Source organism: Osmia bicornis, chromosome 13 (assembly GCF_907164935.1).
Source record: "Osmia bicornis bicornis chromosome 13, iOsmBic2.1, whole genome shotgun sequence".
NCBI classification, from domain to species: domain Eukaryota; kingdom Metazoa; phylum Arthropoda; class Insecta; order Hymenoptera; family Megachilidae; genus Osmia; species Osmia bicornis.
In genome coordinates this window covers 9,618,622-9,646,428 of record NC_060228.1, presented here as the reverse complement: position 1 = coordinate 9,646,428, position 27,807 = coordinate 9,618,622, and the positions used below count along the sequence as shown (strand labels likewise).

The 27,807-nt window shown below is 40.6% G+C and overlaps 1 protein-coding gene and 1 long non-coding RNA gene across 2 annotated transcripts; one reads left to right on the top strand and one right to left on the bottom strand.

The window, feature by feature from the left end:
• Window positions 1-16: 16 nt before the first annotated feature.
• On the bottom strand, window positions 17-27,500 carry LOC114879481 (sodium/potassium/calcium exchanger Nckx30C). Its single transcript, XM_029194431.2, has 7 exons — window positions 26,499-27,500; window positions 21,407-21,430; window positions 13,671-13,962; window positions 6,497-6,783; window positions 4,006-4,141; window positions 2,876-3,128; window positions 17-952 (listed from the first exon to the last, which is right to left on the bottom strand). Exons 1-6 carry the CDS (start codon window positions 27,420-27,422, stop codon window positions 3,064-3,066), a joined length of 1,728 nt encoding a protein of 575 aa, XP_029050264.2. The 5' UTR covers window positions 27,423-27,500; the 3' UTR covers window positions 17-952; window positions 2,876-3,063.
• Window positions 14,397-17,258, top strand: LOC123988435. Its single transcript, XR_006830031.1, has 3 exons — window positions 14,397-14,548; window positions 14,630-14,881; window positions 15,918-17,258. It is a non-coding gene; the product is annotated as an uncharacterized LOC123988435 (long non-coding RNA).
• Window positions 27,501-27,807: the final 307 nt, after the last annotated feature.

Here is a 27,807-nt window from a genome sequence, read left to right as displayed (position 1 = left end):
GGAAGAAGACGAAGAGAAGAAGAAGAGATAAAAGGGAGAAAGTCGAATTGGTAGCAGCAAGAAAGATTTCACGTTATATGTATAAAGTGGATGTAATTCCGATCGTTGGCACGATTGGCCGACACACTCGCTGCGTCTAATTAATTCTTAAACGAGATGAGTATTTTGTTTCAGGTATTTTCAAGGTTTTCTATAATATATTGTATTTACATACGTATCTAGAACGAAAAAGCGCCGTGGTAAACGCTGACCTCAGCTGTGTATCAGTTTTCTTTTTCTTTTTCTTTTCTTGTATAACCATGAAATATAGAATCGGCGACGGATAAAAGGGTTAACGAGGGTTTCTTATAGGGGACGAGGTAGGGGAATGGGTGCATCAACAGTTTTCGATAGTTAATCTCGGGAAGGCTGTTGTTGTCGTTTGTTCCTCTTCGATGCGGCGCTCGAGGAAGATTATTTCATTTCTTTTTTTTCTCTTTCTCTTCGTCGCGTCGCGCGTCGGCTGAAATAGACTATGCCGACGACGACGCGCGACGATGATAATGACACGATGACGAGACCCGTAAAATGCGCGTATATGTATACCCTTTCTTCTTTGGACCTCTTCTTGTTCATTCGACATCTCGTCGTTGTCGTCGTCGTCGTCGTCGTCGTCGTCGTCGTCGTTGTTGTTGTTGTTGTTGTTGCTGTTGTTGTTGCTGGCGATGGTTCCTAGACCGGACAGACGAGGATCTCGTACTCGAACATCAACGAGACGGCGACGAAGACAAAGTAGAGAAGGAACATCGTGAAACCGAGGCCCTTGTTCATTCGCCATTTGAAACAGGCTATGCTCAGGATCACAAATAGCAGCATACAAAAGAGGATCGCTATGCTGCACACCATACCCACCGAGTTCACCTCGACGGGTCTTCCGTAGATCAGGCCGTACAATAGCCATGGTACCGGAAGCCTGTCAACAAAAATAGTAGATTTCTTACGATTGCGATCAAAATGTATTACAGATATACAGATATAATCCAAAACCTCGAATAACGAGGCTAAGATATCACGAGGAGAGAATTTTTCTCGATGAGAACTCGTGACCTCCTTAACTTTTTACCTTTATACATAACATAATTGTAAGATACCACGATTTCTATGTGTTTCGATTGATCGAAATTTCGAAATTTAACATACAAAAATATGTAGGTACACACACACAAGTTTACACGTTTTATTGCTTTTCTTTTTTTCTTATCCCATCCTCTGTCAATTTCCTTCCACTTCCATAAAAGACAGATATTAAAGGAAAAGTAGGACAAGAGTGAGGCTGGCGCATCCGGTAGAGCCAGAAATGGGAATACTCGTATATACATACATATAGTACATAGGTGTATGATACTTTACGGTGAACCTTTGGGCATTATTTTCTTCTCCGACTTGTTCTAATCGTAATCTTTGAGGTGCACAATCGTGTGAGGGTCTCACACGATATCTACGTGCCTTTTTATCCAAACTGGCAGCTGACAATGAGAGAAATTTCGAGAGGGATGCGAAACGTTTCGCTGCTGTCTATTTTCGGGCAACTTGCCAGCTGGCAATCGGACAACGGATGCGTGCAACCGAATCGATCTTCGATCGAGTCGATTACTGGACGAAAGGAACGTTGTAGCCAGCAAATCGTGCGTGTATGCGCGCGCATTTTAACGCGTTCACCCTCTTGTCAATTTCGCGACAATTAAAAAAATGTCAACTAGTTAAATTGCTTCGAAGAAATCACACGTGTTTATCCTTTCTTTCCTGAAATTTTATTATTTACTTATAATTCCAAGTATGTACCTACTTCTGTTGGTCACGAGTAGCATCGTGCCTCTTTCAGCTGATAGGTATTTCTTCGAGGGAAAAAAAGAAAAAGAAAAAAGAAAGAAAGAAAGCTGCAAGTACCCGGGAACACGGTAGACGCTGCGAAGCAAGTCGTTGGAAGCAATTAGGCTAATTGAGTTAATTAATTAACCGGCTTGGCGGTCGAGGCGTCGATAAATTGTGCTGAATAAGAGGTTCGTTCAAAAGTGGGACGATTACCAGCACGCTGTCGAATCTGCATCATCTACATGTATATCATTTATACATGTATCCATGTTACATCCCGATGCTTAAGATCATCAATTTGTACATAGATATAACAAGTCTATTTAATAACTGGTTAAACGAGACAATAAAATTAAAAGAGAAATACGTATCTAACGGTAACAGCGTCTGAACGATTAAGTACGACATTAACAATAAAGTCGAGATTCTGAGAGAATGAGACAAGTTTTGTGTAAAACTTGAATTGGTTAAACGTTGACGTAACTTTTATCGTCACCGAAAAAACTTGAACGTTTCGGGAGCAGATGATTCGGTCGTTTGCAACTTTCAAGTTCATGTTATTGTATTATACCTACATAAGTACATATATGCCTTTCTTAATAATAAAGCGTCGATGAAATCTAAGGAATTCTACTTTATTTATGTAGAATTTCAAGGCATTTCAGACCATTTGGATGGTTCATCGGTTGTCTATGGAAAATCTGAATCATGTTAGAAAATACATGTAACGAATCGAAGCGGGAAATTAGATTATAAGCCCAACCACCACCAGCTTAGTATCTCTATCATCAATTAACTGGAGGATCGTCCTCTATACACGTTGTACATACACGTTTTCCGATATTTCCAATAACGATCGGCTGCTACCAATCTGTCGGCAGAAACGTTTCTTTATAACTTCTTTCAAGAAGCCCTAATCAAAACAAGTCCGGCCCTTCGCAAAACACTCTCTTTCTTTTCGATCGATATCGCTTTATTCGACGACACACTTAACAAGCCTTAAGTGCAAGTGGCATGTGCTTACCCAACGGTAACGTCAAAAATATACTACCGACGGAGCTCGACCACGGCCATGTCGCCGACTCCTTTTCGCGCGACAATCACGCTGCTGATCAGGTCTGGAATACTGGTGCCGGCGGCAAGCAGTGTCAGCCCCCATCACTCCCGGCGGTATGCGAATAGTGTCGCCGCGCCACGTTCGCCACCAGACCATCAGGTACGAGTATGCGCGATCCAGAGGATCGACCCGAGGAACGTCACCGCGAACAACTTCTTCCCTGAAATAAATGAAATGAAAGAAATAACAAACTTATTAGTGGAATTTAATACCGTTGTCGTTGTCGCTGTCGTTGTCGTTGTCGTGTCGTCTGTCGGTCGTGTCGTAACAATATTTCTTTATGGTCGCGATAATGAAAGTTCGGCAGAACGATTTATACAATTATTTGGTCAATTTTCGGTCGATTCGCTCGATTTTCGCTCGATTTCGGTTAAAAATCGACCTTTCAAGAGTAATTTCAAGAGAACTTTTCTCCACTATCGATGGCATGTATTGAAACGCGGAGAGGTCGTGGAGCAATTTTTCTGTAACAATGAAAAGCGAACGGTTGCTCGGAAACGGGCTGTGTGAATGGCTGCACAAGCCGACAATCAGTCGTCGATTCGAAATTACCGTGTCAATATCATCTTTCGTCGTGTCCATTGTGTCCCGCTGACAATACCATCGCCGTTAATAGCACTGTATAATGCAACGCGTTCGTGATTGATGAGGAAGAACGAGGAAACTCGTCTTATAAAACAATTTTATTCTCATCACAGAGATTAGAAGGTAGAAATCATTGAATAATTGAATAATTAATTGGTGAAAATCTGATAATTGAAGGGTACGGTTTTTTTCAATGAGTTTGAATGGTTATGCACGGACAGAAATATCCGGTTCCGATTAATTCCGATTCTACCGCCAACAATACGAAATAAAGTTCCGAAATGATATATTTTCCCAACATTTTACCACTGTTTTTGTGAATGTCCGATGTTTTCGATGTCCTTGTGAAATAGATAATCGGAATAAACGACCGACGACGTTTAATTAACTATAATATTATTCTAATTTCGATATTGCCAAAATCTATCAATATATCAAAGTGACTTTGTTACCTCTGGGTGTCCTCGTGTCCGGCAACGTGAGCCACAAAGGGAACAAAATTGGCGCTAATACAATGTACGATAGTCTCTTTCTGGGACTGCTGGGCCAGCCCATGTCCAACGCTTCTGGAGCATCATCTTCCTCTCCCTGAAACACAAAGAAACAAACAAACAAACACATTTTATTTCACTTAAATCATTTCAAGTGGGAAAAGTTATTTCACACTTTCTATTGCATACATCCCACCGTTACTACTTCAATTAACGCTTTCTATTATGTTTCATCCGTTCGTATGCTGTATATGTATTCGTTTGAGTGGAATTGAAAAAGCGATCCGAAATTTGATCATCTACGATACAATTGATCCGGGTTAAATATGGTATTGTTACGAAATACAATAAAGCTTACAGCAGAGACATCGTGTCTGTGAGAAACCGCCGCGTGTCGCGTCGTGTCGTGTCGTGTTGTGGCAAAGGCACAGAGCTAACCTTTATTCATCCTCGGGTGCAATCGTTCCATCAGGGGTAATTGTAATTCCAAACGCTAATTCCCATAGCGTAAGCGTTAAGCGTTAATTTTGTCGTGTGCTCGAGTCATATAGATTACATAGTGAGACCAGTAACTGAACTTTCTACTGTCGCGAGACCACGACACGATACAGAATTCTGTAACCGCGAGTGGTCGTGTCGAGTTGTTCTACAAAAACAGAGTCCGGCCTTGAAATTCAGATCGTTAGGTGTGCGAAAATATACGGAACTTGATGGAGAACTTGAGGAAAAAAAAAAAAGAAACAATGCCGGCGACTTTTACCTTTGGTTATTCGTAGGGTAAAGAGGGATCGAAATAGGCAATGGTGGAGCGTAGCGACGCGGGTTGTAGCCAGAATGACCCAGATTCGTGGTGCATTCAAAATGAAAAGAGGGTGAGCTTCTCACTCATTTAGGACAAAGAGGTTCGAGAATCAGCCTCCCTTTCGATCCGCGCGCGTTCCACGTTTCATCAGCCGACAGCTAATATCGATGAAAAAGCTCGCGCCACCATTTTTCAGTCGTGTGAGAGAAAAAAGAATCCGATTTCCCGTTTCCAGATTTTAACATTTAAAAGTGGTATTTCTTTGTTTTTTTTTTTTTTTTTTTTTTTTTTCATTTCAAACTAGAAACCGATAGACTATAAATCTTACGAACCGTTACTTCCGGAGCGAGTTTCAACGATGGAAAAGAGGAGCAAGGAGAAGATATTAAGGTGAAAGCAGCCGAGACCAGCACGCGAAGCGGACAACTTTAAACGATTCGAAAACGAGGCTGGTTTGTTCTAGAGAAAAGCTACTTTTAGCCAATTGCCTAATTCGGCTCCCGTGTCCTTCTCTCTTACGATGACCTATAATAGATTGATAGTGAAACGACTCGACTTTAACAATCGTTCGCGATGAGAGAAGATCGTTTGTCAGAGGTCGAACCGGCTGGAAAATAAGGAGGTTCCTCGCTTCATTTTTCTTATCGCCACCCCCGCCCCGCCCCGCTCCGCCCCGCTCCGCCCCGCTCCGCCCCGTTGCGTTCAGATGAATTATCAAACATCTATCTCTGTCCGCGAACTAACAGGACAGAATTTCAGATAGGATGAAACAAGCGATATCGTTGGTTAGATCTTCACGTTCAGTCAACTCCAACTGTCCCCTTTATCTGAAGCACTGACGATGAGTCTGATAGATGTCTTACTAATGTTTGGTGAATTGGTGAAAAATAGGAACCAGAGTATTACGAATGAAATCAGGGATTTCAGACCCCAACATCTCTTATTGGCTATGAAAATTTCATTTCATACTAATGAATTCCTTAGCGTTAGGCTCGTTAGGTAAAAAGATCAGAGCTTTCACTGAATTTTCATTACTTTTAGCGTGGCAAGGGACGCGAGGAAGGAGAAATTCGGATGTTGAAATTCGGACCAGTTGTTTGGGGCCGATCGATAGACGATAATTGGCCTGCTCGTCGAGTCTGGACTGGGCAGCAGCGACTGCAGTTATTTTATCGTTGGCTTGTGGAAAAACCGGATCAGGAAAAGATCGGTGAGGCTTCGTGAGAGGAAACGAATTGAAATTACGAGGCTGTATTTGCGGATGATCGCGATCGGTAGAAATAGGCTCGCAAACTAACTAGGTACATAAAGGAATTTTATGCTCCAGATTTGGAAAAGGGTTCGAGTGTAAACCGAAATTGTTTGCGTGGAAATGAAATTCGACCAAATATTTCCGTGACATTGAGGTTGTCGTTTTCCGAGTTTCTAGTCTGCAATCGATTAGGAATGTGGCTAGTATCGGCTAGGTACCGCTAACTAACTGACACATAATAGGTACTATGTCGCGTCGACATATCGAAACGTTTAACCTTTTCGAAAAATCTACCTATGGAACAGCCTTTGACGATGCAATCGATACTTGAATCGCTTCAAGATTTTTCGAAATCGATCAGAAATTTCTAGATAAACCCGCAAGAATTTCACAATTACCGATTCGAGGCCCGCGTCGAGGCCCGCGTCGAGGCCAGCGGCTATACCACCGTTCGGAAGTTCCTGGATGCCAATGGTGGTGCCGGCAGTGGTAGTGGTCGTTGTGGTGGTGGTAGTGGTGCCACTGGGAACCCTTGCCTGCAGCTGCAGCGTCGTCTCTTTCGAACAAGTCCCGGAATAATGAGCGGCGGTCGACGTCGCGGCGCCATTGTGCGGCCTGGTCGCATCCAATAGCACCTTCAGCGACGCTATCGCGTGCAGTTGCGTCGCTTTCTCGTCCACTTTGCCTGAACAACACCAGAGATGCAGATTAATCAGGAAAAGACTTTAACGTCTTTCTTCTATTTATTATAGTTTAATCAACTTCCTACCCTTACCAGTCACAGGCGTCGATCTTTACATCTAAAGTTCATTTACAACTTGTTTCCTACTCGTTTCCAATAAGGAATAGTTAAGTATTTTGCTTACTTCAGGAGGTAAATCAACATGTTCTTCAATCGAGTAATCGAGTAAATCGAGGAAAGAAATGAACTCGACGCTAGTGATAGTTGTCTCTACATCCAGCACAAGTGCACTGGCAAGCAGAAAAAATAAAAAATAAAACTTTCAATCGCTTCTTCAATAAATTTACAACGTTCAAAACCTCGAAGGATCTTGTACTATTATACCTATTATCGAGCGTGCAAGAGTAGGAAAAATATACGTTACATATAGCCGTTCCATTTAAGCGTGCGAGCTACGAAATAATTATGAGCAAGAGTTATTCAAGCGTTTCTCGCTGCGCTACGTTCTACTTGGTAATATGTAGTTATCATTTTTTCTCTCCATTTTCACCAACCTACAAATACCTTTACCCTTTCTTTATTTTCCATCTTTTTATCTGGAGATTTATTCACTGAAAAAAGGGCGTATCTACATATTGAGAAAAGTAATCGCGAGCGCAATAGGTTTAACACGACGCGTCGCGTCGCGTCGCGTCGCGTCGCGTCGGCCAATTGGATTATCAGAGTCGAATGGTATTCTACACGAGTAAATCGCTCGGCAAATCGTGTTTAAGAAAATTGCACTGAATAGATTCTGAAGCTCGAACGATATCCGTTTAACGTGGTTGATAGGCTTTTGCGTTTACAGGCAGTAACATATGGATTGTAAAAGATCCACTTTCGACACTCTCGATACTTGGAAGGTTTCAAAGCTTTGAAAACTTTTCACTTTTCTTGTTGACTTGAAATAAACGCGAATCGATTATTTCAAGCGCAAGAAGAGAACGAATCCAGTCGATGAATTTGATTTTCAAGAAACCATGTAAACTCTGTTACCTTTCCAAGTAATCTTCTTCGTTTTCCTGTTCTTGTCGTTTTTAAGTAGCTACTTATTATATACAATATAAGAGGAATTTCAATTCCTTCAAGTCTAACTGTGTTAAAGGTTAACATATGTATGTATGAGAATGTGTTCTTGAAGAGTAATATATTTGACAAAGTTCGAAAGACACTTGTCTTGTCAGTGGATTTCGAGCGGCGATGAAAGTGTTAAACGCGACCTTCTAACCCCATAGCTCTCCGTCTCATGCCCCGTAAGTCTATTTGGAGCCACGAAACAGCTGTAAGACACTCGAAATTCGTTCGTTACCGCAACTCGTTGCAACTTGCACCGAATCCTTGCGCTTCTTCGTGGGATACTAGGTCAAAGAGGAAAACTCGAGATGGGTAGGGAAAGAATGGTGCAAGAAGAACACTGAAAGTCCGGACACGATATGAAAGTATCTGTCTAGCCGGAGGCTACCTCATTTGCTATTATCTCGTTTCTCTCCCTCTTCTTCTTTTTCTTTTCCTTTTCCTTTTCCTTTTCCTTTTCCTTTTCCTTTTCTTTTTTATATGTATTGTACCAACATCGAATAGGAATACCAGCACTCTGGAGTTTCTTTTTTAACGTACATCTATTAGCCGTGTTTATCGATTGCCCCGCCGCCGCGCCGCGCCACCAACGGCACGCTGCTAAAAAGCTCTTTATTTAACGCGTAGGTACTTTATTTATTAACATTCTTTTGAACTTTCTGAACTTGCTACCTCTTCTCTCTGTCGGAAAGAATCCCACGAAAAGCTGAGAAGAGAGACTTATACGTACAGGAGTTAAAACGAAGGAAGAAAACATAATTTGACGATTAGCTTGGACCAACAGTGTGCTGGAAACGACAACACTAGGTCAAATAGAAAGAGCCACTGATGAGTGGCCTTCGTAAGAAAGAAAGAAAGAAAGAAAGAAAGAAAAAAAGGCGAACAGCCGAGGGCCAAAAAGTCGGACCGCGATGAAAGTATCGACCTTTTAAGCTGCTTCGAGCTAGATGGAAAGTCATAAGGGAGAAACGTGCGAAAAGGAAGAGGCTCAACGAGAGAAATAGAAGGAGAGATGTAGAGGGACTATCGCGTTTTAAGCTGTTTAAGCTTCACTAATTCTTATTCTTTGCGTTTTAGCACCCTTTTCCGATCGCAAGTTTCTCGTCTATGGGGAAAAATAGGTGAAAGAGATTGCACCCGAAACGAGGGAAACGATATAACGATATATGTAACGAGAAAAGAAGAGCATGACCTCGATTAACACATTGAAATGTACAACTACTAAATATGTAGATACTTGTACATTGCAATTTAATCATTCAAAACTTTTAATTGCAGTTTAATGCTTTACAAACCTTATGAAAGTAAGTAAAAAGTAAAAAGTAACCTTGGCTACCTTCTAACATGATAACGCGTAAAGTATTGGGCAAAATTCTGTTGCAACTTTAACCACGAACATTACCTTGAATATACCCTATCTATTACCCTGAAAGCATTCAAATCAACATTCGCGCTCTAAATTGAAAACCCATTCTTCCTCAACATCTTGTACAGTAGAAAAAATGTTGAACGATGGAAATTTCAGAGTTAGTTATAATCTGGAAAGGAAGGAGAAAGAAAGGGGCAGAGGGCGATTCGAGCGGATCAAGTAGAACGAGTCCATGCTGCTCAGCCCAAGTGGCTTGTCACCTATTAACCTACAAAACGGCATCAACTTAGGTTTCCTCAGCGGACATGCTCCGCTTTCACGAACAATTAAATCTCACTACTTTATAACTCTACCAATGAATAGAAATCGAATCGACGACGATCGGCCGAGAAAGAAAATCAGTGAAACAGCTTTTGTATTTAGAATAATAAATACCTATAATACTATAACGGTAAAGGGATATCGAGCGAAGCGAACGTTAAGAAGCAAGATATAGATCAAGACATGACCTTCGTGCGGCAATAAAAACTGTCTCGTTAACCCTTTAGCTATGAATAAACAGGATGTTTCAAAATTAAACCTTTAAACTCTTTTTTTTTTAGATATTAAACACGAAATTACTAGACAAGTTTGATTAAACGAGCTTAACTGTTTGACGAATAAAACGTGTATTAAATGAATGGAGGGTTCGGCTCGAAAAATCGCGTAACAACGGATGTTAAACCAGAGAGGGTCGAAGATGAGAAGAGGGGAAGGTGTGAGATCGATATCGTTTACTCGAACCCTTTTCGACGCTATCGGATTCCAACGACGCGAGGGTCTTGCGTGTAAACGATTAGGACGCGAGTGCTAGCTAATTCTGATGCAAAACTCGACGTGATTGATGATTCGCACTTGCCACCAAACTGCTCGTCGACCGAAGGTCATCTAGTTTACCGTGTTTCTTGTTCATTTTTCCGATTCAATTTTTAGTTAGGCCTAATTGCTTCGACAATGTTTATTAAACTGGTGCATTATTTTGCACCAATTCGCTAAATTCCTACACAATCGAATTTCCTCGTGGACGTTTCCACATATATCGTATGTACCATATTATTTTTCTTTTCTTTACCTACGACCTACACCATTTCAATACGTCATTAATACGTCAAGTTATTTCCTCGCGATTGCTTCGTTCCTTTTATTTGGGGATGATATCAACAAATTGAGCCGCGTTGTTTTAATGCTCCTAATCTTTGAACGCGAAGAAAAGTGTCGTTATTCAATTCTCGCCGCCTAGTTTGCAGCTTTCTTCGTTCTATTTACAGAAGAACGCTGAAAGTTTTGCCCTAAATGTCAGCTTCTTGTTCTTCGTGTTCTCTCTCATTAAAAAGGAAAACTCGAAAGGAGAGGTTGCCTGGCGAACTTTGAGTACCTCCTGCATTAATTGATTCGATCACCTGTCATTTAACCTTTAGATCAGAAATATAACAGAAACTTGAAATCGCAAAGCGTTTTGTTGGTCGAGAGCAGACACAGATCAGGACAATTGGATTTTAATATCCAATAACACTGTTGTTGACACTGTCAAGGTGTTTCCTGAGGAAATACTTATAGTACCCTCGAGAAACAACTTAAACACTTTGGTTGAACGAAAAAAGAAACCCTGGAGAGGACTATTAACCCCGAAAGTCTAAGGTCATTTCGGCGAATGAAAGATAGGTGGGCACATATGGCGTAAAAAATAGCCATATCGTCGCAAGGTGATGTCTCGATGACGTTAAAGGCGCGGAGTTAAAGAGTAAGGGAAAAGTAAGAGAAAAGGAAGGAAGGATGGAAGGAAGGAAGGAAGGAAGGAAGGAAGGAAGGAAGGAAGGAAGGAAGGAAAGCGAGCCCCGAGCGTGGATTCGCTTGGTTACGATCGATAGCCGACATTTTCTAGGTCAGGGTCTCGATACACGTTTGCCACTCACTCACCATCGTTCCTCGTGGATGTGTGCTTGAAAACGCGTTTCGCAAAATTCATTCGAAAGCATCCCGGCAAGACTCTTCCCCGATCGAGCCAATAGTCGAACGTTTTTTTCTTTTAACTCCGACGAGCGACTGGGAAAAATGGAGGGAAATAAAGAAAGGAAGGAAAGGAAAGGAAGGAAGGAAGGAAGGAAGGAAAGGTAGTGGGAAAAATGCAAACAAGAGAAATAGGCGGTTGTTAAAAAAAAAAAAGTTTCTCGTTTCTAGATGAAACGATCCAGTTGTGGCACACAAACAAGGCCGGTACACGCTTAAAAACACAGTCGGGTTGGGAGGATATCGAACGGAAATCAATCCGAGATTAATGACGTTTTCTCGTTGACCGAGAAAAGGATAAGAGAACAAGAGGAGGAAGATATATAGCCACCGATCGATTGTAGGATTTCAAACGAGAAATCCTAGTCGCGTCGCGGTGACTTATTGTTTAAATTATGTATATTCGATAGATGAATGTAACGGTTGTAATAACGAAGGAAATGTAGAAGCTTTCCTCTCTTATTAATTACTTAATAAATTTATCCGTGACGAAGGTTAAGGCTAGAATGGAAAAAAAGCACACGATATCAGCGCAAAACAGTTGTACAACCATCCAGTTGATAATAACCGGCCTTTTCTTTCCATTCTCGCGTGTGACCTGACCCATTTATGTATACATATATGTATATAACCGACTAGACTCCGGTACGCGTACTTACTACGTGCACAGGTCGAAAATCAATTTCAACGTCGAGATTATCCGGTTACCTTCTGGATTAAGATTCCTATCGATCACGCCAGCCGCGATCCGCTCGTGTTTCCTTCGTAAGTTTAACAAACGCTTTCTCTCTCTCTCTCTTCGACTGACACTCGTAGAAATTTTCTCGTTTGAAATTCACGCGATTCTCCTTTATGAAGGACTAATGCTACCCTACGGACTACGACCTACGACCTACGACCTACGGGCACATTTCACGATTCGAATCCAAACAACGTTCCAACTAACACTCGTCCTGTTTGATTTCGGACAAACTCATCTACGAATCAAACGTCGAATTAATGTCGTTGTTAGCATTTGTAACGATAAAAGAGTAATTACCATCATAATCCATTTTGTTGGCATAAAGGAAAAGAAAAAATGGAAAAAAAAAAAGAAGAAATGGTGCAATTATTGGAACGATAGGAGGAAGGTTATCGTTTATCGAGCTGATCTTTCGTTATTACACGTCCGCTGACAAACATCAACTTTGCTGAGGTCGTTTAGCCATGTATAAAAAATAATATCCCAGATTGGATTCTTTCAATGCGATGAGCATAGTATATGGACGATCTATAAATACATAAAGAACAGAGGCGTCAGTAAAACGAGCGCCGCAGTACGTATTCACAATTTATTCACCAGTCACTGTCGAATCGTATCGTTTGCTGGTTTAATCTGTTGACCCCATCGCTAGTCGATATAGTCGTGATAAGCGCGTTTCTGTACCTACTACAAGTCCCGTGTTGCTATCTCAAGGACGTGGTTTCTTCGGTCGCTAATGAGGTTACAGATAGCCAAGAATCTTTAGTTGGTTCTCTCATGTGCCTTTGTTACGTTTTCCAGGCTGAAACTCGAGATTACGACACGAACCTTTTCTTTAGAACGAATATCGTTCTACTGATTTTCACTACATATAGGCCTCCTCAATTCAGGTACTTGATTACTTGGTAGTAGGTAGAAAGCGAAAGGTACAGAGTTATCGATCATGCAACTAACCAATACAGTTGGAGGAAATAAAATGCAAGTGCCAGCATCTTTTTTAGAAGCTCGTTTACATAAACCAATCTATTCGATGGAAAATTCTTACAAGATTAGAAAACAACTTTTCACTTTAGAAACAGATCTCTACCTACTTTGGAACAAGTTACATCAGATTTGAATATATTTCAATTGGAATTTTAAATTAAATTCTTCTACTCTGGAATTACTTGCTTCTTGGAAGGGAAGATTTTCCGATACGTTTCATCGTATCGGGTTAAGAGTTTCAAGATTGACCTGCCTGTCGATAGAGCCCCTGAAACTCTTGATAAGTATTTTTCTCTGACAAAGTTTGCTGGTTCGTCACAGAAAGGGTTAACTCTACACGCGATTTTCTACTGAAAATATCAAAAAGTTAAGCTACTGAATCGACGCGATGGCACGTCGAATGGTTAAATTCGTTTTCAAATAAGTATCATTCCATAAGTAGAAATGTAATTTCTATCGTCCAGATATTAGTACTTATGAAATGAGCTAATAAAAGGAAAAGGAAAAGGAAAAGGAAAAGGAAAAGGAATAAGAAAAGTTAACGTTTAAGATTATTAAACTACCAGCTAAGAGCGTGCTGATCAGCGCTAAAGGCAAAGCAGCAAGCGAGAGTGATAGAGTGTGGAGTTGGTATACCGGCGCGGGACTGACCGTCGTGGAGCGGATCGATTGTGTGGATCATAAGCTGTAACAGGCCGTGCCTGAACTTGGCGTGGCTCTCCCTGGAATGAGACGTGGGACCACCACCGTGGCCTCCCTGTTCGCAGCCCTGTCCGGCCGTACCACCGCCACCGGCACCGCTGCTGCTGCTCCCGCCACCTCTGCTGCTGCAGCCGGCTTCTCCGCTCACCGGTATGCCGCTGTTTCCGCATGCACCCGACACGCCACCCACGCTCGTCTCGCTACTGTTCGTCGCGTTCGGATGCTGCTGGAACACACACGTCATTTCGTCTCTCAATATAAACTTCTCCATTCTCATTTTCATTTATCGTTATGTACACATCTATCTAAAATTTTCTTTCACTTTCACTTTCACTTTCACTTCCTTTTTCTACGTTTTTCATCTACGATTAATCTATATCTTACCTATATCATAGATATCATAGGTAAGAGATTAAGTAAGGTAAGGTAAGGTAAACATCTACTACATACGATGTACAGAGTCAAGTACGGTAGGCAATACCGTATGGTCAAATACATACAGTGTAACAGGATATAAGTTTCCTAGAGTTACCTTGTTAATAATCAAATGGAAATGAGATTGATTTGGCTGACGAAGACAAGTAAAAAATATTTTTCTTTTCCTACAAAGTTAGGTGAATGTTAGCCAAACGAAGATTTGTTTAGATGACAAGACGGAATTACAATGCAATGATATATGATAAACTATACACCTATTTGAATAAATAGGTAAATGGTGACCTACGTCTTTGTATTTCCAACTTTTTAGGTCGTTTCCGGATAATCGTAGAAAAGTCTAGTCTAGTAGGTAACGATACATCTAGTATACATATGTATGTATAACTTTATTCGTTCCTTTGGGACTGAAGAAGAAAGAAGCTCGCTCCGTGAATGAGCTGTTTTACCATTTACAGCTACTACAAGAGAATATAAATTTTCACAAGAGAATAAAAATACCTTGAAATAGAGGAGAATCAAATTGAAAGAGTGGAAAATCTTTTTACCTAATGATTCAGAGCAGAAACTTTCTAAAGGTTCCTATGAATGCTTCTTGAATATTATGAGAAGGAGAAAAATACGGATGATACACGAGGCGAAAATGAAGGAAAATATTCTACCTAAGAAAAGAACAGAGTCAGATTGGATTTCTTTGTCGTGTGGTACGAGTAAGTACCTATCTAAGTATGTATGTCTATGTATATGTATAGAATAATAGAATATTTTGTTGGGTTGCTCGATGCTAAATAAAGGAGGAGTGACAACGAGTAGTTCGACACTCGTTGACGCGATAAAAAGTAATTTCGGCTGGAAGAAAAATACCCGGTAGACTACATAGGCGGTCGTTGAAAAGCTTCGCTGGTATGAATCCGAAATTCGGCGAGGAAATACCAATGGTACCCCTAAGGTCTCCCTCAAGGTCTTCTCCCCCATTGTTCACCAACTGAATTTCATACATTCAATTATAGATGGAAAGTAATAATTTTTTCAACTCTCTACCCATTGGTTCGTTATCGAAAATTGTTCAACTCACTTTATCCGTTTAATAACAAGTTATTTACGATTGCACAAGAGATTATGAAAGAACGGTACTGAAACAAGTCTGTTGAATCAACATCTTAGTTAGACGCAACGAAAAAACTGTTGATAAATCAACAAAACTTTTGCTTGAGAACGCTTTTCGGGAAAACTGGGTCTCCCCAATGGGCGTAAAGAACGCCTATGGTAAGTTTCAAACGAAACTCCTCTTTCCTTCCTTTTTTCGTTTTTCGTTTTTCGTTTTTCGTTTTTCCTCCTTCTCTTTAGTATCAAAGTTATCAGATTTGTGCGTTAGAAAAAAATCTCTCTGTATCAGCTATGCCGCGTCAATGACCAGTCAGCTTTCTTGAAAATTTTCCTCGTATAATCATTTTATTAGTGATAAAAACTAATAATAAAAAAGAGAATCCTATCTAATATTTGTCAGAGCAGTGAAAGTGCTGTATATTTAGGTGGCCTTCTTTCATCTGAATTTTACCTTAGGCTATCCCGCATCAAAGACCTGCTAGAGTGTTAGAGAAACTTGAGCCTAGTTTACATTGAAAATAACTGCTTATAGATATTAATATACATACGAGTGTAATAGAATATTATCATAATATCGTTCCAGTATTTAAAGTCTCTATTCTTTCAAATTCATTATTTACTGTATCTCTGTTTGTTTAGATTCTGTTTGATCTCGAGAGAAGGATTCGTTGACGAATCCGTTCCAACAGAGACGTCTTTCGATTTCCGCTGACTGTTCCTGTGACGGTCGGTATTTACTCCGGCTAGCGGCTGTTGAAAATTCTACTAGTTCGAGCAGGAACAGGTTAAAGGATCTCGAGTGGAACAGTGGGTCGAGTGGTGTAGGAAAGGGTGGATTCGCTCTATCCGAACGGCACGAACTTTCAGGGATCGTCGCCAAAAATTGGCAAAAGTTTCCACAACCTACTGACGATGAGACGTGCATATTTCCACGTCTGCGGAATTCTAGTAAAGCTAAACCAGCAGAAAACTCAGAAAACTACCGCGCCGATCCAGATAAAGATCTCTGTTTAGCTAAGAGGATTTAAGATATTTAACATATCAACCGTGACATTCCAATGAAAATGAAGAAAAAGCAGAAATTTGTTAACTCTTTTGCTTCTTCAGAAATAGAATCAAAGCTTTCAAAGCTTTCAAAGCTTTCAAATAAATAACAAATCATTATTATACTATAATATAATACAATGGACTTTCAGAGCAAAAGAGTTAAAAAGAGTTAAGCCATATCTGTATTTTTCACGAGATATTCGATTTCGATTTTCATCGCAAAAAAAAAAAACAGTCACCGACCTTTGCCCTTATCATTTTATTTTATCGAATTTGTTATATCGCATCGGTCGCAGAATCCCACGGGAAGAGATTTCAGCCTGGAAAATCCTCTGCATCGCTCCAACGAAATCTAACACGAACAAAATTTCAAGCTTCTGCTTTCCTCTGGTAAATTATCCTCTAGTAAATTATCCTCTGGTAAATATTACATTTTCTCGTGAAAATATCATTGTGAAATATATCATTATGTATTATAGTGTTATACAAAATTGATTACGATATACATATGTAGTATAACATAGATAGAGTAGAATTTGTGCGTAACAAATAACGCGTTGAATGAAAAAATATGCGTGTGAAGAAGAGCGAGAAACTATTTGAAATTGAACATGTACTGAACATGCTATTGAACTCGTAAAAAACAAAATACTTAGAATTAGAAATATACTGAAACTATTTTTGATAATTTTCAATCCTAACGTTACGATACATCGATGATACTGACAATGAAAGAGCTGCGAGTAAACTCCCCCCACAAATAAAACGCGAACGAATATATTGTACCATTGTCAAGAGACAGAGAATCGAAGCCTAATAAATAGAGCGGAATAATATTCGACAGGCGTATCGTTTAGATTTTAGATGGGTTGCATTTGTTCGAATACGAAAATCATCAACCCACCCTTTAAAACGGATACTACATATACATATATAGGTACATAACGAAAATGGGCGTGGCCATTTATTTCGTCGATCCATTTTTCAGCACGAAATTGACAATAACGTTAAGCAATAAAGTGCAGGAAAAGTAAGCAGATTACTTGAATACGAGTTGACTCAACTGTTGCACCTCTCCTCCTTCTCTACTACCCCCCATCGTGCGTATTTCGCTTTCTCGTAGGTGGTAGGAAAGTTTGGTCAAAGTTGAAAATTAATCAAGATCTTGAAAAGATTGAGAAAGATTTATAAAAAGAAAAATCGAATTCTAATACGACGCGACGTGACGCGACGCGGCGGACGGGAAATTGTTTTGCAAACTAAACGTAGTAAACTTGGACATTTCCCAAGCTATCAGGTGCACCAGCCAATCGCCTAACTGAATCGAAAGCTAGTCTCCACGAACAATTGTAAACTTTCTAATCGGATCGCGTCGTTGGTGAAATGATTAATACACGCAGTAATAAAATAACGATCGTAAACCAGATCGTCGATGTTGAGAGCTTCAATTTCCTTTTTAAATTCAGTCGTTAAGCGAAAATGCAACTGAGGGCATTCTGAAAGCTTACGAGATAAGCAAGTGTAGCTGTTCCGGATGTCCCTCTGGAGGAGAGTGCAGGAAATATGGCCACAATGTCTTCGAAAGTTTAACCCACATATTCCGGGTGTAAACGTCATTCGTTCAGTTTTACGACATTTCCAAGCGTGTTCGTGCTACCGGCATATATCCGCGCTCACGTGTCCTGCAAACGTCAGGTAACAGAAGCCCTGACCTTACCCTAGATTCGCGGGTGAAAAAAAAAAGAAAGGAAACTGTAAGCTCGTGCGCGGCGCGCGGCGCGCGGCGGAAGAAAAGATTAACGAAGAAGGGTGGTCGACAAATGAGTCGGGACCAGCTTCAGCGAGGTCTCTGCACAATTAACACCGTACGTGTGTGTGCCAGAGACTCGACGCGACGCGACGCGACGAGATAAGAGGAACGCGTTGAAGATTTTATTTCATTTTTATGTCTACATATACGTATAGAGTAGAATTTCGCTCTGAAATGGTTCTCGGACATTTGTCATATTTGACGAAGCACTTTTAACAAGAAACAAGAAAGAGGAAGAAATTCTTCCAAGTATAGATGAAAATGCGCCTAATGACCTGATATCGGTAAGAGCATTACAGTTAATTATACTCAACCATTGGTGGACCATTCATTAAACGAAAGAAATGGTTGGGACAAGGAGGTGGAGAGAGGACGTGCACAGTGCACAGTGCACATAGCACAGTGCACAGTGCCAAGTGATAGAAACATGATCTTCTGGTGGTGATGGCATCGCGGCGAAATCCTACACTTTTTTCCGGGGACAGAGATGGAAATACAGTCTTTGGTGTGTAAACTAACAATAAGTCGTTGTTGAGCAGTACCAGCTCTTCAAATGTAATCTTCTGTCCGGGCTCATGAGCAAATACCTGTTCTTCTATTACATACAAAATGGTGTTGCACTGTAGATAACCACGTGACAATCAACAATGACAATTAAAAGAATGTCACCAGCTCCAGCAAACAAAGTAGCTATTCTCGTTCTTCAACAGAGGCACATATATGTACATACATATATGTGTATCTTTTTTTTTCTTCACTTTTCACGTGCAACCTGGTAGGTAACAGCAGAGCTGCATTGAACGAAAGCGTAGGCGTTTATCGTTGCTGGCAATATTTCAAGAGTGCAGAGCTAGGCAAACGCAGCGAGTAGGCCAAGTGAGCCTGGATCCATTCGAACTCGCTTCTTCGTCTCGCATTTGAACAATGACGAGCCGGGACGCGCGGCGGTACTCGATTGTCGCCGACATCACCAAGGACGCAACGTCGCTCGCTTTGGTTCGAATAAAACAAACTTTTCAGCCGCGTGCCTTGTCCAAAAATCTTCTGGATAAAATTCAGTCTTCTTCAACGTTTCAAAACTTGTAACTTGTGTTACATATTTATGCAGTCGATTTAATCGAGCCAATCAGTTGTTGAAATTTCTGGCGAGACTTTTCAGTTGGATGTCGATAAAGAAGGGTCGATCAAGCTCGCGATACGACCAGTTCGAAAAGCGAGTAAACTTGAAAAATAAAGGAGTTTGGCTGCGTGCTAGTGACAGATGTCGGTGTACGATGAGACACGAGTGCATTCTCGCCTATCTCCACGATGATGCTTTCTTTCCAACTTTAAATTGACGTAATTGCAGTAATGTTTAAAATATTTCAGCGTCAATGGTAAATGAGCCGAAGGACAAAAAAGTAAACTACATACATTCGATTCGATTCGATTCGATTCGATTCGATTCGATTCGATTGGTTGAAAAAGTCTTTTACTATTTGAATCAACCTGTATTACACGTGGTTCTCAATGAAATTGTTCAGAGGAGAAAACCGGATGTGTTGTCTACAGGACGTCAGTGAATCAGAAGCTTGTTTACGGCATGAATGGAACAAGCAGTTAATATTAAAACGTCAAATAGGTACACAGTGTGTGTGTGTGTGTGTGTGTGTGTATTAACGTGGTCTAGCATGCACTCGGCTAGAGAACTTGTAAATAATTAATCGAATCGAATACTACTCACTTCGATTCACTGCTTTTCTACGCTACTCTCTCATCGTCAGTTTTCAACTTTTCTTCCTTCTATTTTTACCTAGAGAATATTTCACAGCGGAAAAATTATAAAAAATTGCTTTATGTAATTTCTAATAATAACTTCTGTAAGTAAAGATAGCATTGTTGTATATTGGATGTTGAAATGAAAAAATCAATCGATGCTGTTTTCACTCGAATGTATACTATATCGAATAAACTTGTCCACGAAATGGACGCCTCTACACATACGTACCAGTACCAAATAAATATAACCGAGAACACGATGCTATCTCGTTTAAAAATAACTGGAGAATAAATTATAGAGAATGAATTTTGTTCGTTTCAACTTAGCGATTGGAATAGTGAGCTCTGTAACGAAGAAAAATCGTGGCGGAAACATTTCGAAAGGAAATGACTTTGATTACGAGGATTTCCGTCTCGGGAACAGGATGTCTCGACGGACTAGGATAATGAACTGCAAAGTGTTACAATTTAGATTCGACAGAAACGCTTGAGAGGAACTTTACGCCAACTACGACTACATCATCTCTCTCTCTCTCTCTCTCTCTTTCGATCCCTACTCTTCTGAATCTAATCGTAAGAATCGCGGCTATCGGAACCGATAAGACTGCAATTAATTACACGACTTTTACTCACGACCCAGTTTGATCAATCGTCGCAACTTGTCTCGTATAGAATAAGCTTTATCCCGTCTGGAATATCGCAAATTTTGCCTCGAGAAGTTGATTCCTTTTCTTCGCGATCGGATCGCGATCGGATCGCGATCGGATCGCGAACGGGGTTCAGGACACGAATAAACGATTCTTTTTTTCGTTGCAGCTGCCACTTCTCATGCGCGAAACGACTTGGTTGCATCCTGAACGATGACTGTTTGATGAGAGAGGAGACGAGACGGGACGTGAACTTTGTGGAATGTAGGGGAATCGATGGGGCTGAAGACAGTCTCTGTTTGGTAACCTTACATTACATATTCATGCTTTTCTCTCGCTACCAAAAATCATAAATTTATTGCGTTTCCTTTATTTTTTATCCTACATATAATATATAGGTATACTACGATTAGAACTGTTGAGCGAAAGGCTTTCAGGGAAATGTAACGAGGGTTGTGCGACTTTTGAAACCTTCCCCTTGATTTGTGCTGCGATGAAGAAACATATTGATCAAAGGCACACGAGGTGACAATATATCAGACACAGAGTCATGCAAGTTGATTTCTTGATTGCTAAAATCATGAATAATAAGTTAGTGAAATGCGAATAGCATCCGATAGGGCCTACGGTAGGTATTGTTGTTTCATTTAACATAAGTTTAGCAGCCAATAGAAAAAGAAGAATGGTACAAGTACAAGTGATAAGGATTAATTTATGAAACATAATTCTTTTCATTAATTGCTTTTTTATTTTCTACCATTCTCCTTGGTAGACGATGATGAAACGCGACAGAAAGAAAAAAGAAGAAAGAAGAAAGAAGAAAGAAGAAAGAAGAAAGAAGAAAGAGATAGAGACATGCGACTCACCAATGCCTGGGCGGCGCTCTGGTGCTGCAAGCAAGAAACACCCAGTTACAATCACAGTAACGACAATCAATTAATTGTTTAGCATTGATGATTTCTGATTTCGCTAATCGGCATACAATCACAATCGGCAGACAATACACAGTGCTCGCGGAAGCGTTTACATCGAGTTGTGCAGAAAAATCAGACGCTAGGAAAAGCTGGATATTATACCATCGTAACAAGGTCGATGGTTGCGACTCCGTTAACCTTTAACCCATTAACCCATTAACCCATTAACCCGTTAACCCATTAACCCATTAACTCTTAACGATAAGTTATTCATACCAGCTTCAGAAGGAAAAAATAAATAAATAAAAGGATTCGCAACCTTCGATTGATACGATGGAATTGCAATTTGCTTTTTATTTCTTTTATTTTTTGCGACAGCTCGCAAAGCAGGGAGGCTGTTGTACAGGTAACAACCACACGAATGTTTTTTATAACTGAATGATTGATCGTGGTGGTTTTCAGGTGTTTCGTGATGATGATTATGAATAATAATTTTCCATTGGAAAGCCTATCTCGCACGGCTAAATTTCATTTTATATACTGTCTAGACTCTAGACTCTAAACTGTAGAAAATGTACGATTATTATATTATTTCTAGTTCAATTCATCTATCACAAGTATTATTTCACAGTACTTTTATGTTATACTTGATATGCAACGACCTAATATGTATACATATACTTAGCAATTTTCAAGAGCGGGAATCACGAATCGACAAGTAAGTTTTCTCCAACTCTATCTTCTTCGATGTTTGCTTTTAAACGCAACACCAATTCCAAGTATCGCGTGATAATATATAATAGATGGATCGATCCGTTTCACACGCACTCCCGAACAAAGGGGAGCGCCGAAAATGCATTCGGTTTTTCTGAAAAGCGTAGAAATGTCATTGGTCAAGGTAACGAGAGACAAATTTCCAAGCGCGAATCGATAACTCGACAAAAGAATCTCGACCGAGCGTTATCGTTAACGGGTGAAAATACTTTTCAAACACTGTGCCCCGCAATTGAAACAATTTTCGTTTCGAGCACCCTCCGCTTTGCTAGTACAATCAAGTAAAATAAACAGACTCGAGAATAGTGTGGTTCTTCTGTTTCTCTTTCTATTTCTTTAAAATAGTTTAAAACGATGCTGGAACAATACATATAGGTTGAAAAAGATCGTTTTACGAATTAACGGTACGAGTTAATTGTACGAAAAATGCAGAGCTACGAGTATCCTTAATTAGAGGATAAATAAATGAAACTAATTGTAATTTCGTACGATATAGAGGAAAAAAGCAGGATTAAAAGTAAAACATTTTTATCGGTGTTAGAATAAAAGTCTAATGTTTCTGAAACGTTTCCCTTGGGATGTCTATTTTAGTTAATTATATCATCAACATCAGATCCTCTCCCCCCTTGTTTACAAAGGACTGTCGAAACTTGGCTTCTCGTTCGGTCAATCGGGTTTTGTAGGTAGATTGCTGGTAAATCGAGCGTGCATTTGATCAGTGTACGTACGTTTTATATAACGCAAAGAGTAAAGAGAGACAGAGGGAGCGCGCGCGTGTGTGTTAGAGATAGAGAGAGTAGGAGAGGATGCACGATCCCCGGACGTCGGTGGTTGTATATCGTCGTGGCGAGGTTAAGCGTTGGAAGGGCCTCTGTCGAATCGATTCGACGATGGGTGGAGGGCCTTTGCACACTGCAATGCCGTAACTTGCCCCGAGGAGAAAGATTTCACGAGCTGGAAGCAGCAAAAGATGGAAAAGATGATGATGATGATGACGATGATGACGATGATGATGATGATGATGATGATGATGATGATGAGAGAAGGCACGAGAGTACAACCACCGACGAACATTTCGTTTTTCTTTTCTACTCCCCTCCCTATCTTCGCGACTTATTGCACAAATAAAAAAAGAAAACGTGAATTTCAAACTACTCGCGAAAATACCTTTCCGTTCGACGACAGGCATTATTACAATAATTAAACCTTTAATCTTTCGATTGCTTCATCGTGACCTGCTTCTTTAATTAACGAAATTACAATTATTAAAATGGAGATTAATAAAAGTATGATCCAACTCATTTACTAATAAAGCGCTAATGATTTATACAGAGATTAACACAATGTTATGAATGAAATTTCGTAATTCATACAAATCTATTATTACAACTATTTGGAATTATTTTTAAGTTGAAACAAATTTTCATGATTTTTTCATGATTTTTTCATGAATAAAATTTTTTTAATATCATGGTACGTCAGGATAAACTCTGGTCTATCTGCGGCTCTATCTGCATACGATTATGCAGTCATTAGCCTGCAAGCCCTTCCATTTTCAGCAATCGCAAATCCAAGTCAATAAGAGAATTATACTTCATACCCTCAACGCTCTGTACCTGATTGACATCGACATTTCCACATTCCATAATATTAATCCACGATATTAACACGTTTCACGGTATTGGTAGAGAAATTTCTTTTTATTTACAATTTACACCGAACAGTGAGAAGAGAAATGATGGAAATAACAATGACAATGGACTGACGATAGCATTGTATAGAGATGGGTAATTCAATGACCAGAGAACAGCTATTTTCTCGGTCGGAGCAATCGGTTGCCAAGGGCAATTGAATTACGCCTCTCAGGGCAATAGCCACATAGTGAAGGAACGTTCCAATGAGAGGACACTGACCACGTGCTGCATTTAGCAACCGATAGAACGATCAAAGAGTGGCAATGAAATTGAAGAATACTGTTTGCTTTCGGAAGTGAGTATTTGTTATGCGGTCGTGACTAGTTAAAAAAAAGAAAAGAAAAAAAAATATTAAAAAAAGATTTACTACCTCGTCTCACGACAGCAAGTTCTATCAGACACGATCTTGATAACGCAATTAACTCTGATACGGTTGCCGAGCAATTCATCTTCTTAACACAGCGTGAGGAGAAATGTGCACCAAGTAGAGCGTGTTACTATGAAAACGTAATCGTACCGAAGCGATAATGAAATTTGAAACGATAGTGAACGAAATTATTTGTAAGAATCGTCTGACTTTCCATTCGTTATGTGTACGTATTTATGTAGGTATATTTATATACATAATATACATATAAGAGAAGAAATTTTTGCACGAAACAATTCAGAGAGCTAAAAGAAAGGAAGAAAGGAAGAAAGGAAGAAAGGAAGAAACGAAGAGGTGGAAAACAGCAATGTCCTATTTCGTATCGCATAGTAAGCCTAGTCAAGTGTTCCAGACACGCTCTTTCTCTCTCTCTATGGCTTTCTTCCGCGTCCATAGACAATCGGGTCGCAAAAAAGTGGCACAAAGATTCCAACACGGTCAGATTAACGCCTCTGTCCCAATTCTCAAACATTGAGGAACGCACTCGATAAGATCTTTCCACTAGGCCAGCAGATATTTATCCTCCTCATCGCAATCCTTCTATCGTCCTTTCGTTGAACTCCAAGACACTCGAATCGTTCGATCGAGTTTTAAGAAGAAGAAGAAGAAGAAGAAGAAGAAGAAGAAGAAGAAGAAGAAGAAGAAGAAACGAGATTGCCTCTCTAACTCGTGAGATTTCTCCGACTTTATTTCTAGAATCTACAATAGATGATCATCGTTTGCTCAGCATTTTACCTTTATCACTGCACAATTTCTGAAGAATTTAAAGAGCAGAAATGGCATGTTATTTAGAGAGATCATTCTAACACTCTTCCCTTCCTTACTAGATCTATGTACTCGATTTTGAGAAAGAAAAACCGAAACCGTTTGATAAATGAAACTCGACTGTTCCCATTAATCGATCGTGGAAAATTCAATTCGAGCAATTGATTTATTTTCGATTACGTTAGACCGATCGAGTCATCAATTTTTATCCATCTTTCTCATTTTTGCTGGTGTTGTGTTGAAATAACAGAGTTAATCAATCGAGTAGAATTACAAAAAGACGACGAGAAAAGTGAATCGTTCTGAAAATAACTACAATATTATAATTATTATGAAGCCATAACTATCGAGTAATAACTTTCCATCTCTCGGTTCACCGCTCATATTTTTTGCAATAATGCGACTAATTGAATTAGCAAAGTTTCAAACGATGATAGAGAATGGAAATCCTTTGCGAAAGTTTCACTGAAAGCAACTAATTAACCAGGCTATTGTATTTATTACATTCAGCATTCAGCATTCAGCATTCAGCATACAGCATTCAGCAATGCTTTATTACTGGAAAGCAAACAGCATTCGAATGTACGAAAAAATGTTAGATTTTAGATTTTAGATTTTAGATTTTAGCCAAAACGAAAACTCGTTAAAATGCCAGATTTCATTCTCTCTTTGCAACAGAATTCGAACGATATTAATTCAATTGGCAAGCTAATTGCGTTAAATCGTTCGTTGTTCGATTCGTGAAAAGCGAAAAAGTGAAATAAAATTCCCCTCTAGATTCCGACTTGTCCGGTTTCGGACTGAAAATACCTGAATGAAATAGCTGATAAGTGTAGGCACCAATTAAGTTGGTTAGTTGGATGGAACGCGAGTAATTTGTACTAGGACGATTTTTCATCGATTCTTTCGAAAATTTGACGAAAAAGTAGAAGAACCCCTTTTATAGTACATATATAGGTGTATGTAGATCGTTGCATATCGTTTATTTTAACAAACTTATCTATTTAGTATAATACCAAAGTAGGTACATATTTGTTGATAGAAAGAAGTAGCTGATTGGCTAAAGGGTTAAGATGCAAGGCGAATGATGATTGGTAGAGTAAGGTGGTGAATGTCGTGACCTCGATTGAAGCTCGAAGCTCGAAGCTCGAAGCTCGAAGCTCGATAAAAAGTAGAAGAAAAAAAAGATAAGCGGGATCGATAAGAAAGGGAACGTGGCAATGTCCGTAAACGAGACGAAACATCGGATCGCAGAGTCGGCCGTGCGAGTAGGCAGAGTCACGCGACGCTTTTAAGGACAAGGGTAAAGTATGAGGGGTATCGTCGAAGGGGACAGGTAAATCGATCAAGTTAGCAAGGAGATGGGAAAGATTATGTTACATACCGAGGGCATCAGCTGATCGGTGGACCTAACTCGGGTCACCTTATTCCTGTAGAACACTCTTTTGACCAACTTCTCCATCGGTTGGTTCCATTTCATAAAGCTGACGTATGCCAGGTAGAATCCGAAGAGCACCAACGCTTCGTACCAGTAAATATAATTGTCACGGAAGAAAAATATGAGTGTAAGGAGGCTGGCGCTGTAAAAGGTGCAGTCGCGAAAGAGGGGCCACCATGTGAGGGATAGCACGGTACGAGAGAATATTGCACACATGCCGATCACGAAGAGAATATTGAATACGGCCGAGCCGACAATGGTGCCGATACCGACGTCGTCGAACGACACGAACACACCGATTATCGATGTGAACAGTTCTGGCGCGGAACCGCCAGCCGCCATAAAGGTAGCACCCGCCACGTCGTCCGCGATTTCTAGTTTCTCGATGATCACGTCCAACGATGGCACGAAAAACTCGTCGCATACGATCGCCAAAGCGACGAACATGTACACAACACCGATTACGTGAAGTATCACGGCACCGTCGCGTCTCTGACGGATGGTAAACAGATCTTCGGGGAAGAGTGGCGCTTTTTCCTCGGTCATGTTACCACCGACCATCTGATGATGGTGATGATGAAGGGTGCTGTTGTAACCGTCGTCCACACCCTCATTGTTGATGTTGTTGTTATAATAGTTGTTGTTGTTGCCATTGATTAGGAGGACGGTACTATTCGGGTGCAGGTACAAGGGCGTTGTTGTCGTACTGCTGCTAGTCTGAAGAATGATGGGATTGTTGGGTGCTGGCCTGTGTCCGTGAATGGGCGAAGGACCGATGACTAGGGCCAGTAGGGCCGACACCATTATCCCAACCACCAATCGGCGCCTCCTCCTCCAACACGTACGTCGTTCGCCGCCTGTCACGATCATCGTCGTCGGTGGTGTTGCTGGTGCTGGTATCTCGCACCCTCGAGGACGTTCGCCGTCGTTAGCGAGTCCTCGGTTCTCCTCCACCTCCTCCTCCTCCTCCTCCTCCTCCTTCTTTTCCTTCGTCTTCTTCTTCTCCGTCCACTTCCTCCTCCTCCACCACCTCTCTTCGAGTCTCCGCCGTCGTCTCCACCTCCTTTTCCGCCACCGCCACCACCACCACCACCACCACCACCACCACCACCACCACCACCACCACCACCGCCACCACCACCACCGCCTCCTCCACCGCCTCCTTCTGCGTGTCGTATCGTGTCGCGGCGCGGAGGGTGTACGCCAGTAGAGGTACCCTACTAAGGCTGGGTCATGTTGCAACACTGAGGAGCTG

Excerpts from the sequence above, each read along its gene's own strand:
- LOC114879481 (XM_029194431.2), bottom strand. The coding sequence starts at position 27,422 with ATGATCGTGACAGGCGGCGAACGACGTACGTGTTGGAGGAGGAGGCGC. Across the intron at positions 13,963-21,406 it reads AGAGCGCCGCCCAGGCATTG|CAGCATCCGAACGCGACGAA; the intron begins GTGAGTCGCATG and ends TGTGTGTTCCAG. Across the intron at positions 6,784-13,670 it reads CGACGGTCAGTCCCGCGCCG|GCAAAGTGGACGAGAAAGCG; the intron begins GTATACCAACTC and ends GGTGTTGTTCAG.